The sequence below is a fragment of the Sciurus vulgaris genome (genome assembly GCF_902686455.1).
Source record: "Sciurus vulgaris genome assembly, chromosome: 5".
Classification (NCBI taxonomy): domain Eukaryota; kingdom Metazoa; phylum Chordata; class Mammalia; order Rodentia; family Sciuridae; genus Sciurus; species Sciurus vulgaris.
The window spans coordinates 68847631-68863966 of NC_136465.1; the positions used below are offsets into that span (position 1 = coordinate 68847631).

Sequence of the window (16336 nt, forward strand, 5' to 3'; positions counted from 1 at the left end):
TAATAGTGACAGGCAACCAGGGAAATGGGAAGAGGCACACAACTGCAACTACTAATTTTCAGCAGCTGTGTTGTGTTTTCTCCCCTGGGGTGTGTGTGATAGAGCTCAGGCTGGGAATGGAAAAATTGTTGGAGGTGAAAGATGATCCCAGGCTCATGGCATGTGCCTCGCTCAGATTTTCCAGCACCTTTACAAAGTGGCCATGTTATGTGTGTGTGCCTGACACATACACACACACCTGAAGCTGAAGCAGAGGCACCTACTGGAGTACTCATGATGGAAGCAGCTCCCAGCCCAATGCTCCTGCTGCCAATTTCTCTAATTGCTTTGACCTTTCTGTAGCCAGTTCTTCCTTTTTCCCCCTTTCTTTCTCTTCTGCATTCCTTCTCCTTACCTCCATGCCATATCTTTAACCCATAAACTCTCAAATCTCAGTATATTTTTGCATCAAATATAGAAATTTCTTAGTATACAAATACCCAGAACTACCTCCAAGCCTTTGAATTAGAAGTTCCTAAGTTAGGACCTCAGTATCTGCATTCTGAAAAAAACTCTCCAGGCCATTCTGATGCCCAAGAGGAGTTGAAAACCCTAGAAATCTCACTTATTGAATCTATATGTGGCTGCTTTGAAGCCACTGGATTTGAACCAGTCTAGGGAGATAGCTTCTATGGAGAGTGGGGAAGTAGAGTCTTCTCAGAAGAATGTACCAAGTACAAGTCAAAGAACATGGAAAGGTGTACTCAAGATTTCAAGTATAGCAATAAATGAAAATCCAGGTAGTAGGTTTATTCTAAACAAACAAACAGCTGGATAGATGTTTCTGGGAAAAATAAAAAGTCATTAAAGTATTAAAGAATTCATTAAGTCAGTTACAGTGGTGCACACCTGTAATTCCAGCTACTGGGAGTACTGAGGCAGGAGGATCACAAATTCAAGACCAGCTTGGGCAATGTAGCAATATTTTGTGTAAAAATAAAAAGTGAAAAGGACTGGGGGCTCAGTCAGTGGCAGAGCACTTTTCTGCTGTACAGAAGGCCCTGGGTTCAACCCCAGTACTGCCCCCTGAGGAGGAAGAAGAAGGAAGAGATTCAGTAGCAATTGATTGAGTCACTATATGTAACCTCATATAGAAGGAACCTTGGACATATCCAATAGCCTGGAGCAGACTCCTGCCTCCTATTGTAGATGATACTAAGTCTGTATCTCTTTTTCACTAACATCATTTATGGTACTCTATACTCAAATTGAGTTAGTGAACCAAAAATAGAATCAAAGTTGGTCACACAATACTTGAACATTGCCTCATTTATGAAAGCCATTGGGTTGAGACCTGACAAGCCAAACATTTTGCTTACAACATTTCTTTTACCTAATAAAAGTGACCTGTTGTCAGAGTCTACAGGTGACAGGGAAAGGAGAGGGTATGGGATTTAGAAATGAAACAAAAACTTAGATTTGTGTAGAGTTTTCTTGGGAAATGATCTCTTAAGCCAAGACTTCTCCATTTACTCTCAGAATGTCCAAGTCTCTTAAAAAACAGAGTGGGTAGGAGCGGGAGGGGATGTGATCTGATTAAAAGCATCAATTTTCTTCTGTAGGAGCAGTGACACTCCAAAGAAGGAAGCATAATAATAGTATAATATTACCATTAGTTTCCCTTTCAGGTGTTTTTCTTAAACTTAACTTTCCTATCTATTTGCAAATAATTCAAGACTGTTTGTCTTACATGATGTAGGCATGTGCCTTCCAAAAGATAGAAGAGGCTAAATGATCTTCCAGATCTCTGTGTAAGATTCTCAGATATGGTCTGATAATGAGCATCAGTCTGAAACTCTGAGCATGATCTCTTTCAAATTGTAGCCAGGTCATAACTAAGAAGCACAAGCATCAATCAATCAAATATCTTTGTGCTCAGCACTTGATACAGCCCCATGCTCATGGAAAATAGAAAAATATGGTCACTGACCTAGGTTTTGTAATACCCAGTGAAGGTGGCATGTGAAACTCATGGGAAAGGGAGGCAGCAGTGAGAGCAGGTATCACACTAGAATGTGTGTCCCGAGTCTGCAAGTATCTAGGTGCCTGAATACTGATCAAGAGGATTCCTTTGGCCTCTGCTCTCCCATTTTCTGATCTAGGGACACCGAGAATATTGTGTGGCACAGAAGACATGTGTGCCTTCCTATAGACTCCCACCCCTCCCACCCCATTGGTCACCCTGTTCCTGACACCACTCATTGTTTCCTCAGCAACTTCTCCATAATCAGTTCTTCTACAGATCTTTTAAAAATGAAAGTTTGAGCATAAAAATAAGATTAGAAAGAATTCTTACTGAGAAAGAAAAGATTTTTTAGAATTACATAATAATGTCTTTGGTAGTCCCACAATGGGGTTTATTTTGATTCGCAGAGACCTTGAGAAACAAAGTCTAATGATTTAATGTTTTGTAAGTCATTTGTCAGTTACACATTTCATGTTGCCATCCTCTGTACCTATGCAGAGAAGGTGCTCCTACTAAGTTCACACATATACACACAGACACAAATAGCCACTAATTCCCCTCATTTTGACAAAAGTCTTTTGCATCCAAGCAGGTTAAATTTGGGTATTTGATCCATTTTTTTCCACTCCACCTTTCTTTCAAAAGCCCACCATCTTTCACTGTAGAATACAGAACGAGTCTAAACACATATCAAAAATCTTAAGTGGAGGAGCTGAATTCTGCTGATGAACCAATAGCCATTCAAAAGGAATCAGAGAGAAAATCCTCAGCTCCTGGGCAACTCATGGGGAACCAATAAGAGACTCTGTAGTCTTCAACTTTTAATTTCAGAGTATCAACCATTGAGTACATATGCGGATTAAAACAGAGAAACCACTAGTTAAACAATAAATTGATGATTCATAAACACATGAATGAAGAGAATTAGCACCTCTAGAGGTTTTCATTCATTCATTCATTCATCCATTCATAGGGTTTATTTCACTCATTTCACTGGTTTTAAATGAGTAAGACTTAATATTCAGTAATTCAATTTGGCAATAATTATTGAGCATTTACTATGTTCCCAGGGCTGAGCGGGCATGGGGCAAAGAATAAGAGCTGCCCTCCAGGAGTTCAGGATCTAACCTGCAGAACACCTGAAGGAGTGTGGCTTACTAATGCAGAGTGCAGAGAGCTGTGCAGAGGCACAGAACACTGGGAGGAGTGGGATTCTGCTGGCCCAAGACTGAATGAGGAGCAAGAGAGCAGGTGCCTATGGCAAGCCTTCAGTTTGGGACACCAGGGTAACCTGTGTTTTAGGTTCTCCCCAGACCCAAGGAACACTGGGCCTACCCAAAGTGGTCTCACCCATGGCATCTGCAGATCACTAAGGTCCATTGGAGGCATCAACCTGGGCCCCTCGGCCTGCTGTAAGCATCTCTGACTGTGAGCCAGCTGTGCCCCGGACAGGTGCTCAGACCAGGGCTGCCATGCTCTCTGGCTCCTAACCTCCCTCACAGTGTCACTGCAGAGCCCATCTGAGTTCAGGGCTTTTTTTTTTTTTTTTTTTTTTTAATACACAGAAGAGTTTGATTGTTGGCTTGTGTTGGTGTTAGAAGTTTGTTTTCTTCTCTGAGGTGAAAGAGGCTCTACTTGTGCTCAGAGACAAGAATTTTCAGTGAAAAACAATAAAAAGGTACAGGGGTGGAAGGGAACCAGATGAAACCTGTTTTCCCACTTGTTGCTCACTCAGTGACCCACAAGGTAGACACTCACATTCCAGTGACATGAGGCAAGAAGAAGTCACTGACATATGGAGTCATTGTCCTGGGCTGACTGGCATTCACCAACAGCAAATTGTGTACTCTAATGACACCCTATGGAAAGTACTGTGACTTTTATGAGCTTGTACTCCTGCCTTTTGACAGAAAATGGCCTCTCTTGGCACATGCTGCAACTATTTAGTCTTTTTGGATCCATGGTGCCTGTGCCAAGAACATTACAGGAGAAGGAACACATGACATGGAGACTCACCAATTCAGCAGGGATCAGGAGATGCCCCGAGGGGAAAAGTCAGGGAGGTGTTATTCCTTTTATTCTTATTTTTTGGGGAGAACAAATGGTGGATTAAAAGATTTAAGGTTGTAGTCCCCTTCTAGGAATTAGCTACTGGTTTCAGAAGGGTTTTTGGTAGTTTTCATTCAGCATTCCCTTTATTCTGTCCACAGACTCTGGGGATAGCAGACTGTGTGTTTTAGCAAAAGCAGGGGTCATCCTGTTAGTTCTTGGACCTGGGGCTGAGAACTGCAGATGGTAGACATCAAGATGCCTCTCTGTGGTGCCTCCTTGGGGAAATCACACGGCTCCTTTGTTATAGACCTAAGAAACATCTAGCTTAATGGCTTGAGAAGACCTATCCTTTTTCACTTCTAAATAAGGGTGTCAGCAATCTGGGTCGTTTTATAAAATACGACTTTCTTTATTCTTCCCCTTCTTAATAATGCATTCCGGCTGATTTAAGACATGAGTCTCATCACTCCAGGCATCGCCCTACTTCAGAGCCACCCAACACTGTGTGCTCTCTACCCAGCCTGCCCCCCAAAAGTAGGTGGCCCAGAATAAGGAGGAGAAAGAGAGAAAACAAAAGGGTCACTTTCCTCTCAGACTGGGGGACCAGAGAAGCACCTTCTGGGGGTTGCTCACCCAGTGAAGCAACAGGACCCAGGACCACCTTAGAAGTTCCTTCATTTCTCAACCATCTTCCTCTCAGCCCTTACCTGCTAGTCCCCACCTTGAACCTCTAAAGTCAAAGGCCCACAGCCAAGGAAGGCACCAACAGAATCTTTCCCTGTAGGACCACAGGGAAGATGGGGAGACCATGAGTTTCCTCCTTACTACCTGGCCATCTACAGGATGAAGAACTTCAGGTTCATAGTTCCATTCACTGAAGGTCCATAGTGATGCTGCAGCCACCTGCCTTGTGTGGGGCACACAGGAAAGGATGCCCACACTAATCTAGGTCCCAAGGCAAGCCTTGTGGGTTTGTATGGCCTGGGGGCAGGGTTTTGATGAAGTAAAATGTTCACCAAGTTTAGAGGGGTATGAGGCACCAGTGAGGAAAGATTTCATACTGGGGAGGCTGGAGGGGTGCGCCATCCAGCCCTCCCTCCCTTCACCATCTGCCCTGGCTCTGGAGGCAGCTCTGGGAGGATGAACTGTGGTGAGCACACAGTCGCCTCCTGGGAGTGGCTGCTCCAGACTGTCCTGGGCCAGGGGATGGGGGAAAGGGGAGTGATCTAGGGACAGGAAAAGGGAACCTGCTCTGAGCAGACCTCCTTTGCCACCATCAACCCCCCACAAAGTAAAAGCTTTCCTTTGGGGTTTGGATGAAATAAGCAGTTGATCATTAGAGCAGGTCAGTAACATGGGGTCTAGGCTTGGGCCTCAGGGGGTCAGTGCCCCTTGGGACTATGTGCAGAATTCTGCATGTATGTGCACATTTTCCGGTGCCAGTTCATAGTTTTCATCAGTGTTTTCTGACCTTCTACCTTCCCCCAAATTAAAGAAGCACTAATTTAGAGGAAAGGTAAGGTCAACTTCGTTAGCAGCATGTAATAATCAGAAAGGAAAAACCACAAGGGCACTCCTGACCTAAGAAGCCGTTCTTTGGCAGATGCCTGGGATCCCATCTCAGGCCATCTTCAACTCCATTGCTTCCTCTGCAGCGGAGGGTTCAAGACAGAACCCATGCCTTACATGTTGTAGGCACCCAGTGAATACTTGGTGAACAAATGTGGATTTGAATAGGACTGATGCTGAGAATAGGCAGAGGGTCAGCTCACGGTCCCCACATCACAATGAGATGTGCAGACTCTGGTATTGAAAGGCCACCATGACAGGGCCTTGTAGCTCCTATGTCTTTCTCTCCCTGGTCTCTCTTCACTCATCCTGCCCAGCTTGTGTTGGTGTGATGTTGTCTTCCTCCTCTGGTCTCCTTTGCCTTCTAGGTTCAAAGGAAGGATCCCAGGCTCCCTGTGATGGGGACAGAATTCCCCTACACTCACACATCCCCACCAAAGACCTTCTGCCCTGCCTCTCCTAGCAGCTGCTATTTTGCTGGATATTTTAGTAGTTCAACCACTGAGAAAATCCTCCATCCCACAGCCAGGAAGGCTTTACAGCTGTACACTCTATTTTTAACACTGGCCAAGTTCCTAGGAAACCCCCATTCCCGTCAGATGATCACATGAACTCTGGGCTTCCTTCCTGCTCCTTAACTCCATTTGCCTTTAGTGACTCCACAGTACAAAGTTCACACAGCCCTGGCTCTGCCACATTTTTCCCTCACCAGTTCAGCCTCCTCCAGCCAGTTTTCCCTATTTCCTCCTACAATTGGCATTTACCACCCTGTCTTTAGAACTGCTTTTTACTTGTGTCTTTCCACTAAGAAGGGCTTGCTATTTACACATACCACCTAGCACATCTTAAATTCATTCATTCAGTCAACAAGTATTTACTGAGTATCTACCACGTGCAAGGCACTATTCCAGGCACGTGGGATTCATCAGTGCACAAAATTTGTGGAGTTTATCATCTAGCATGGAAGACAGAAAATAATAACTCATAAACAAACAAATTGCACAGTTGTAAAGTGATAAGTGCTATGGAAACGAGCGCAGGGTAGGTGGGAACGGAAATGCTCAATAAATTTGTTAAATTGAATTTAATTGTGACATGGTTATGTGGACAGAGGTTGGGAACTCTTCTTCTATTCATTAATTCACTTCAAACCAAGGATCCACAGACACAATTTTTCCATCATGTGCTGTGACTATATTTGGTGAATTTCTCTAAGCCAAAAATAAGTATTAATAGATTCCTAAAGAACATATTGGGACATAATCTTCAAACCAATGGGACTAGGTAGATCTCTCAGTACTCCTCAAACTTCATTGTTCAAAGCACAGAGTACATAATATTTATCAGCATACTTCAGTTCATGGATAAGGTTTTGATAGTGTGAGAAGCCCTGAGGGATGAGGGTCTTAATATCCCACCAGGCCTCTAATTCACAGAGGCAAGCCAGGTGGGAATTGCAGCATTGGTTATCAAGCTTAAGCACAACTTCGAACCACTTGGGCTGATTACAGTGAAGATTTATGAGTCACACTGAGATCTTGGGGCTTGGGACAGGACTCAGGAACCTGCTTTGTCACTTCTCCCAGATGATCCTGATGCTGATGGTCTTAGGACCACACTTTGAGCGACACTGCCATACAGTATAATCGAGAGATGAGGGCAAATGCAACATCTGTTATGTTGTTTTAGATAAAGTTAGCAGCTTTGGAGAGAATGATAGATCAGTTGTTCTCAAACTTTATCATGCATCAGAATAGGTTTCAGGACTTGTGAAAACATGGGTTCAGGGTGGGGACCAAGTGTGCTCATTTTTAAACAAGGTCTCCATGATGCAGGATGCTGCTGGTATTTAGGACCATTCTTTAAGAACCACTGATGCAAGTCATTCAGGAAGCTTGGCTGTTAGGAATTTGGGGTTCTATAAACTGACTTCACAAAGAAAATGTTAGGTTCACTTTTAGGACACTAGAACTAAACCCTGTTTTGTCTACTCAAAAAGCCTCTGAATAAGTAGTTTTGAGAAAAAATCAAAATAAATTTCCTCTGATTAAAACATTACTCTGTGACCTATCTTCATATCCACCCTCCAGCCAATTTTGTTCTTATAAATGCTTAACAGTTGCTTCAAGTGAGGGGGTTGAGGTGGCTGCCCATTTCTGTGGTGTAAATACTTCCACCATGGTCATTGTCAAGCTACCAAGGTGAAGTCACTGAACACAGAGCTGGGAAGCGATACACTGTGAATCCTCCACAGCCCATAGGAGTTGGCTCTGGCATGCCTCTGGCTATACCCACCAGTTCTATCTAGGCTGTGGTGACAGGCACAGGTACCCTTCTCTGAATGCATGAACCAAAATGGCTGCCTTTTCTGACCTGTGGCCTATACAGCTTGTGAAGAAGCAGTGAGGTTTAGCTTCCAAATTCTGGGCACAGCCCAGGGTCTGGATGGCAAGCCTTTAGGAAGATCTCTTTCCTTACCCATCCTGTAAGGTTTCAATTCCCCAGCTTGTCAGTAAAAGCTGACATGCTTCATACTCCAAGGTCAGGATGCCTCAGGGTACAATGGAAGACTTGATGGCCACATGAACCCAACTCAGCTAAACCTATCCCATATCTTAGAAATTATATTTTGAGTTGACCTACCTTGTTGACAAGCGGATAGAAAACATTGGAGAAATTTTTCTTTTCCATAAAATAAAAGAACAGAGAAGGAAGGCAAGATTCCTCTTAAGACAGAGAGCCTGCGAAGGCCCTTCACAGTTCAGATCAAGGTCACAGTGAAGTATTCTGAATAGAGATGAAGCCAAGGGTAGTGGTAGATCCTGATCCACAGGTTCGGTCCCATTGTCTCCTCTGGACATGTTCACACACCTTTCTACCTGCCTCTTTGCTTTAACTCAGTTCTGCTTTCTTTTTCCTAACTTTCCTTCATCTTTCCAGATGCAAGACGCTATGGGCTATGAGTTACCCTGGGTGTATTTTGTCAGTCTGGTCATCTTTGGATCCTTTTTCGTTCTAAATCTGGTTCTCGGTGTGTTGAGCGGGTAAGCTGACCATTTCTATGTCCTCTTTACAACGCAGCCGAGCAAGGTCCCAGGTTCAACTATGACCATTGCCAGGATCCTCAGGGCGGGACCTTAACAGGCCCAGGAAAACCAGAAAATTAAAAAAAAAAAAAGTCTCCATTCAACCACAAATTCTGATCTATTGGCCAGGCAGGCTGTTTGACCTCTGAGTTACACCTAGAGGATCCTCGGGTCCCTGCGCTGCTTGGGTCAGCGCTTGGGGAGCCGGTGGCTGGCACTTGGCCATGCTCGGTTGCTATGTGTGCCTCACTAACTATCATTCCATTCTTCCAGGTCAATGATGCCGTAGGAAGGGACTGGCCCTGGATCTATTTTGTTACACTAATCATCATAGGGTCATTTTTTGTACTTAACTTGGTTCTCGGTGTTCTTAGCGGGTAAGCAGGACCAAGGAAAAGGTCTTGATTTTTCCATTTATTTTTACTTATTCTTTCTGCTATTCTTGGCTCTTTCCTTTTCTGGCTCTGATGAACCTGGGATAAGGGGTTACCTCAGGAGCTTTGAAGTGAATGTCCTTGGCCTGGCTGGGTAAAGGGTCAAATGCACAAGAAGGAATCCATTGGTTTGGGTGATAGATGATGGAGAAGAGATTCCTAGTCCTGCCTCTCTCCTCATCAGCCCCCTTCCAACCCCAAGTAGCTGTTAAGGAAGGCAGGATGCTTCCTGTATGTCAGTAACCTCAGCCTCGGGAGCAGCATGGGGAGACACTTGAGTGGAAAGGGCTTGCAGCAGGAATTTGAGGGAGGATTCATATAGGATGTGATTTCAACACACATAGCAGGCTTGCAGGTAAGGACTTGCCTCATCTCTTGGGCCAGTTACTATTTTAAGGCTAATAGTAACAATTTCAGATTACTTTTATTCAGTGTTGAACAGGCCAGGGTAAACATAGTTTGGTTTAAAATATAGGTAGGGCTGACAGTGTAGCTCAGTGGTAGAACACTTGCTTAGCACATGAAAGTTTTATTTGATCCATACACACACACACGCACACACGATAAACAAATACAGACCAAAAATCTAATTACTTCAGTTCTCATTCATAGGCTGAGCAGTCCATTACTGATGTTTCCCTTTCTGAATGGAAAAGACACTTAACTATTTAAAATTATAGGTTATTTGAGAATAGAGGGGATGGAATTTACTTTCATTTAAATTTACCTAGTTGGCTATCATATAAAATCTACCTGATCTCAGCCCTTGCTCATATAAAGCTAAAAGTGATGGAGGATGAGTGTGGTGGCACATGCTTGTAATTCCAGCAACTCAGGAAGCTGAGGCAGGAGGAGCACAAGTTTGAATCCAATCTGGACAACTTAGTGAAACCCTGTCTCAAAAAGGTGCTGGGGATGTTGCTCAGTGATAAAGCACCCCTGGGTTTAATCTTCAGTACCCCTTCCCCCCAAAAAAAGAAAGAAAAGAAAGTGACAGAGGTAGCACACAGTTTGGGGAGCATCATGTTGCCCTGTGGACAGCCATGTTTTCACTGGGGGGCTCAGGATGTTTCCTCAGGCCACTTTCTTCTTTACCAGTCCACACCAGCCATGCCAAGGCCTGACACCTAAATGCTCCTGGTGACCACTCATGGGCAACCCACTCTGCTGCCTTTTCTCCTTGGGGTGGGGGTAGGATTAATCTGTTCCTGCTCTGCTTAAGACAAGCCAACTGCTTTGATAGCCTTCCCTAGAAGTATAGGGACATGAACACTGGGGACTCTGGGGGTAGGGGCTGGTGAGAGTTCAGGCTTGAGGGGAGAGGTTGCTGTCCATTTTCATTCAGTACATAAGTGGGGCAGAGCAGTGCCCACCTGCAGCAATTGCATGCGATGCAGGGACTTGGGGTTCACTCTTGGCAACTGGGTGAAGGAAAGAATCTTACCCCACCCTGTTCCATGGGAGATGGCCCATCAGAGCCCTTGATGGCATTGTACCTTTAGCTCAGGGGAGGCCACGTGGAAGGAGTGTCTTTCAAAAACAATGAGCAAGGCTAGGGGTGTAGCTCAGTGGTAGAGAACTTGCCTAGCATGAGCGAGGCCCTGGGTTCCATCTCCAGCACCACCCCCACACACGCACACACACACAAAACACAGAAAGAAAAAAAAAAGCGATGAGCAGAATCATGGAATCTCCTGATTAGTTAGTTGCCTGGAGGGTAGAAGGGTTTTTATTTTTATTCATTTTATTTATTTTTTATTTATTGTTCCAACACAAGAAAATGCCCTGGGTTTATATGTGAATCTCTAGGGAAATAACTGAAAAATAAAATCATTTTCCTCTTTCAAGACAGAAATTTGGGTGCCCAACTCTGCACCTGTTGGATGCATAATGCTAGGCAACTTTACCTTTTCAAACCAGTTTTCCCTTCTGAATAAAATGAAGATGATAATAACCAATTCATAAGCAGTTGTGATGATAGAATGAGATCCTTCATGTAAAATGCAGCACTGACTGCTGTTTAGTAAGTACTCAGTAATGTGCTGTCACTCTAATGAGTATTATTTACCTGGCACCTGTCATAACTGTAATTATTGAATAGAATCATCACAGTTTCAACAACTTTAACCTTTCCTTTTAAAGATGAGAATGTGAGCCCAGAGACATTAAGTGGCTAGGACAATGTCCCTTCATTGGTAAATGACAGGATGGGACCAGCACTCAGTCAGGGCCTGGCTGCCATCTTCACTGGTGAATCACTAGATGTCCATTGAGTGACTTTGGACCATAACGCAGGCCAAAGCTCCAAACCTTTAAGAGAATGTAGTTACACTTTCTTCCCTCTGAGATTGGGAACCAAACCCAGGAAGTAAAATTCTTTCAGGCATCTGAAGTAGAGAATGAGAACTGGACCACAAGACCCTTCCCTGCAGGAGACTCTCTGTCCCCTCCCACAGGCATGATCTTCCTAATGTTGTCAAAGCAGGGAAATCAAATGACAGCAGATGCTGATATCAGAGAAAAGGTCATTTGGAAGCCATGTCTTGGTGTCCCTCAGTCCAAGTGAGAAAGGGTATATAAAAACATCTTATCCAAAACCTTGTGGTTAGTAATACAAACAGAGAACAAGAACATTAAGGCTCTTTGACTTTGGAAACTGTGAGACTTTGAGTCCATGTGTTGGTCTTTGCTGGAGAGCTTCCCAGCACCTGCCACCTGCCCACTCGCAAAGCTGCAGTCTGCTCCTGGCAGCTCTAGAATCACAGATTGGCCCTTTGCCCAGACAGAGAGGTGTCTAAGATAAAACATCTCCCTTTTCTGGTTTAGGGAGACCTCTCCTAATATGTCAAGGGCTGGCCACTCATGGACACCCCCCAGCCCACACAGAGACAAAAGCTAGAAGCAGGCTTTTGTTGGCTGACCACAAAGTGTTAATGTCTTGAATCAAGCATCTTGATTACCTAAGATGATATAATAGTCACCACAAGAATGCAGCAAAACACCAACTTACTCGTCACTTACAATATTCTGATTATAAACCAAACCTTCCAGAAGCACTCAAAAAAGTTGCAGAGGCACATCACATTCATTAGGACAGCATGAGTAGTTGCTACCATCCCACATCAGGCTCTCCACTCCGTGCTTCCTGTGTATTAGACTCACTTACTCACAAGAACTCTATGAGTTAGGTCCTATTCACATTTCCATTCTACAAAGAGGAAGAGTGAAGTTTGGAAGAGGAAACTCTATTCTAACAGGTGAAAAGTAGAGGATCCATGACTGAGCCCAAACAATGCGAATCCATAGTTTCTGTCCCTAACCTTCATGGTATATCTGCCCCAAGTTCATTTGACCCATTAATCCAATGTTTGTAAACTACAGTTAGGTCATGGGGACATGAAAAGCAAAAGCCACAATTGGAAGGGCGGACAGAAAGGCAGCAGAAGCAATCTACAGTCTGGGTCCTGGACATAGCCAGGGAAGCAGAAATAATCCCAGGAAGAAGCTGCAGAGACCACCCAGAAGGAGGGGTGCTGCAGCCCTGCAAATGGGCCTTGAGAGAGCAGGGCTACCAGCTTAGTAGTACTGCAGTCTTCCGGACTGGGCACAGAGGGTGTAGAACCCTAACCAATTCAGAATAATACTATTTTGCAGCCCAGCTCAATAACACATCCTCATAAATTATGTCCTTCATCCAGTCAAGAAAGTTTAAATTGTGCTCCATGTGTTCTGCTCATGAAGATAATGACATTCTTTAAAGTTTCCATTAGAAAGGTAGAAATATAAATAAATATTTTGATCACTGATGGTTAGGCATCCTTTATCTGGAACATTCCCTCCTGAACCCCTTATTTATGACAAGGCAAGATAGAAATCCTCTCCAAAATCTCAATCTACAACCTGTTAGAATTAAAATGACAACAGTGACACTGAGATTCTTGAAATTGCACTTGAAGCTATAAGCAGGTGGAAGCAGGTGGAAGTGTGCACTGTGGAATCGGTTACTCTTTGCTTTAAGTGATTGGGAACAGGACTTCAGATGTGTGCCTTTAGTTTGCAAATGGCCCAGAATCTCTTACATGTGTAATCACCCCATCTTTTTACCTTCTGGGAAATGGGCACATCTCTTGCCCAGAAAAGCAGAGGTCCTGGAGGATAGGCATTTTATAAACTGAAAGTATAACTGGATCATGGCACCATTTAAGATAAAATATCTGGGCCAAGAAGAAAACAATTAAAGGCCAGACACACATTCCTTGTGGGTGGGAACAGATGAGCTGGCCACGCATATATTTGATTCTCATTATGCACAATAGTTTTGTTCTGTGATGTAACCACAAACACTGAATTAATGAATACTGAACCATTGACCTTACAGGGAAATACAGGGTTAGAGTCCCATGAGCCTCTCTGGTTACAATATTTTGTCAACCACTCAGTACATAATCTTGTTCATGTGTTTCTGTTTAAATACACTTTATTTAGTACCTGTCATTGATTCATTAACATTGAACTCACATCCAACACTTCAACTTATGTCTGAATGAAACTTACCTAACACATATATTTTCTCTATAAGGCACATCACAGTCTTCTTGTACTTAGGGACACTGGACAGCTCTTCATAATTATGCTTGGGCCATTTTAAACAGTAAATTTACCAGCAAGAAGCACAAAATGCAAAAAAAAAAAAAAAAAAAAAAAAAACCTTGGCACTAAAATAACTGTAAAAAGGACATTATTTTATATTATGAGAAATGAATCAAGAAAGCACCTTGTTTGGCCTCAGCTAGGAACACATGAAGTGTTTTTGTCATTCTGTGCATGTTCACAAATGACCATGAAAGTGCCCTGAGTATTGATTTTGGGGTTTACCAATAAATTTACTGAATAGGAGAATTTGTACGTATGGGACCCACAAATAATGATGATCAACTGTGTTGATTGTCAAAAGGCCTAGAGCCACAGTGGTTGGTATTGATTGGATTTTCCACAGTTACCTTCTGTCACATGCTTTACCTGACCGAGCACCAGCACCCTGACCCTCCACTGTACCTCTCATTTTTCATATTGACCATTTCTGGCAAGAGATGCACTCATGCCTTATGACAAATCCCACAGTGGTGACTGATTGTCTCATCGGCTCCAGTCCCTGGACCCGGTACAGCCTGTCAGGCTGGGGCTTCATGTCTTCATTAGCTCAGTCCCTAGAGCAGGCGCATGGCTGGCATCCAGGCAAGGAGATAAAGAGAGCCAGGCACTGCCACCCAGCACGTTTCTTACCATAGGGGCCTGGTGAGGGAAACCTGGCTCACCTTCCATCCTGCCAAAGCCTGGCTATGCCCACACTTCACAAGATCCAACAGGAGCCCCATTCTGTGCCAGTTTTCCAGTCCTCTCCAGCCCCCATCAGCCCCCAAATATGTCCTTGCTCTAAAAGAGAAAATGTCTTAAGATCAGTAAGATTCACACACATCTTTTTTTCCCTTCTCACTGAAGACGTTTATTTTAGTTCCTCAGAAGTTTGAGGTCTAAATGATGAGCTTTCATTCCATGGGGCAAATGCTGTAAAACTGGGCCATCTATCCTGACTCCAGTTTGGATTCAGTTTCTATTCTCCCAACTCCAGAAGTAGGATAATAGGTATTTTGCAGCCAAAATCATCCAAAATAGCTAAAAATGAACCCCTTCACAATTCAATCCCTTAAGACCTCAAACCCACTGCAGGGAGAAGGAGCAGAGAATGTCAATAGGGGTAGTCAGAAAGACATGTGAGGTTTGAAGTACAGAGTTTTATAGTTCATTTGCACAGGGAGGAAAATACATTCTGAAGTTTCTCCAGAGAGCAAGACCAAGGCCACAGGAGGCTTAGAGAGGTGAGGAGGAAGGAACCATTACCCACCCCAACAGCAAAAGCAGGGCAGGAACAAAGCAAGGCAAAGCCCCCAGATTTATTGTGAGCTGTTCATCTGGTCCCTTGTCCCTGGCATGAAACTCCCTGGGAAGGAAATGAAGGATACCTATAGTTGGCAGGAAGCCCAAGAAAGAGCAAGTTCAATTCAATTAGAATTGGATTCAATCACATTTAAGAAGAAAATTCAGTCCAAACTGGGACATCATTGAGGCAGCAATTGACAAAAGCTCATTGTTTGAGAGACTTCACATTCTCCCAGTTAAAAACTTTTCTAGACCCCAGCCCCAATCCCATTTTACCATAAAAATGATGAGCACTCAAATCTGTGCTCTCCAAAGCAAAATGCAAACACTGGGCAATTAGTGGTGATAGAGGAGCTCCTCAATGACAAATTAGGAGCTGAGACTTTTGTCCCTCTGTAGAATATTTGACATGTGCAAGAAACTCCATCAAGTTGCTTTCAGCAGCCTCTTGCCCTGAACCAGACCTTTGCTGATGAAAGAAGGAAGAAAGTATCATGGCTCCCAGAGATCAACCAAGACAGTGCCTGGATACACACACACACACACACACACACACACACACACACTCCACCAAGGGCCTCATTTCCCAAAGACTTCTTATTAAGATAAAATGAAATCCTCCATTTACCTCTTTTGGAAGAAAAGGCACCAACTTGTTTTGAGAGTTGAGAACTAGCCTTGTTGGTTATTGCTTTCTGCTGCCAGACCCATCTTTTCTCAGAAAGATCAAGAAGAGAAAATAAGGATAGGAAAATCCAGTGTGTCAGAACTTTCCCAGTAGACCTTTCTTTCAACAACTCCCCATCCATTTCTAGTTGCTACTCATTATTAAACTGAATGCATGATTTAACTTTATCAACTTGATTTTGCATATTTTTAATTCAATTTTTTTTGGTTGTTTAACCTAAAGGGCAGCCCCCAGGACATTTTCTTGTGTTTGGAATCTATATTGGCTCCATATGGGAAAGAACCTTCCCTAAATTAGAAATCCTTCCAGGCATGCCAAGAGTGGCAGGGTAAACCCTATCAATGAGAAAGTGATGGAGGAAAATCTGCATTCCATGTCAGCAGCATACTGGCAAATAGTTAACAATTGGTTCTGGTCTTTGGCATCTGCCAAATTCCCTGGTGTAAATATTCCCAACATGGGTGATTCTCAAGTTACCAAGAAAACATCACTGAAGCCAGCATTTGGAAGGACACGCATGATTGACTCTCAGGACCTCATGTGAGTGAGTGGGCTCTGGCACCTC

At 43.6% G+C, this 16336-nt stretch overlaps 1 protein-coding gene across 19 annotated transcripts in view; it reads left to right on the top strand.

Annotated features, from left to right (window-relative positions):
* Positions 1 to 16336, top strand: part of CACNA1C (calcium voltage-gated channel subunit alpha1 C) — a 724379-nt gene that overhangs the window by 518186 nt on the left and 189857 nt on the right. For 11 of the 19 annotated variants that reach the window (XM_079140298.1, XM_079140285.1, XM_079140283.1 and 8 more), the window contains exon 8: positions 8986 to 9089. In XM_079140298.1, coding sequence (XP_078996424.1) covers positions 8986 to 9089 — 104 coding nt within the window. Of the gene's footprint in view, positions 1 to 8566; positions 8671 to 8985; positions 9090 to 16336 lie in introns of all 19 variants that reach the window. The other 8 variants (XM_079140296.1, XM_079140300.1, XM_079140301.1 and 5 more) reach the window with 1 other exon arrangement.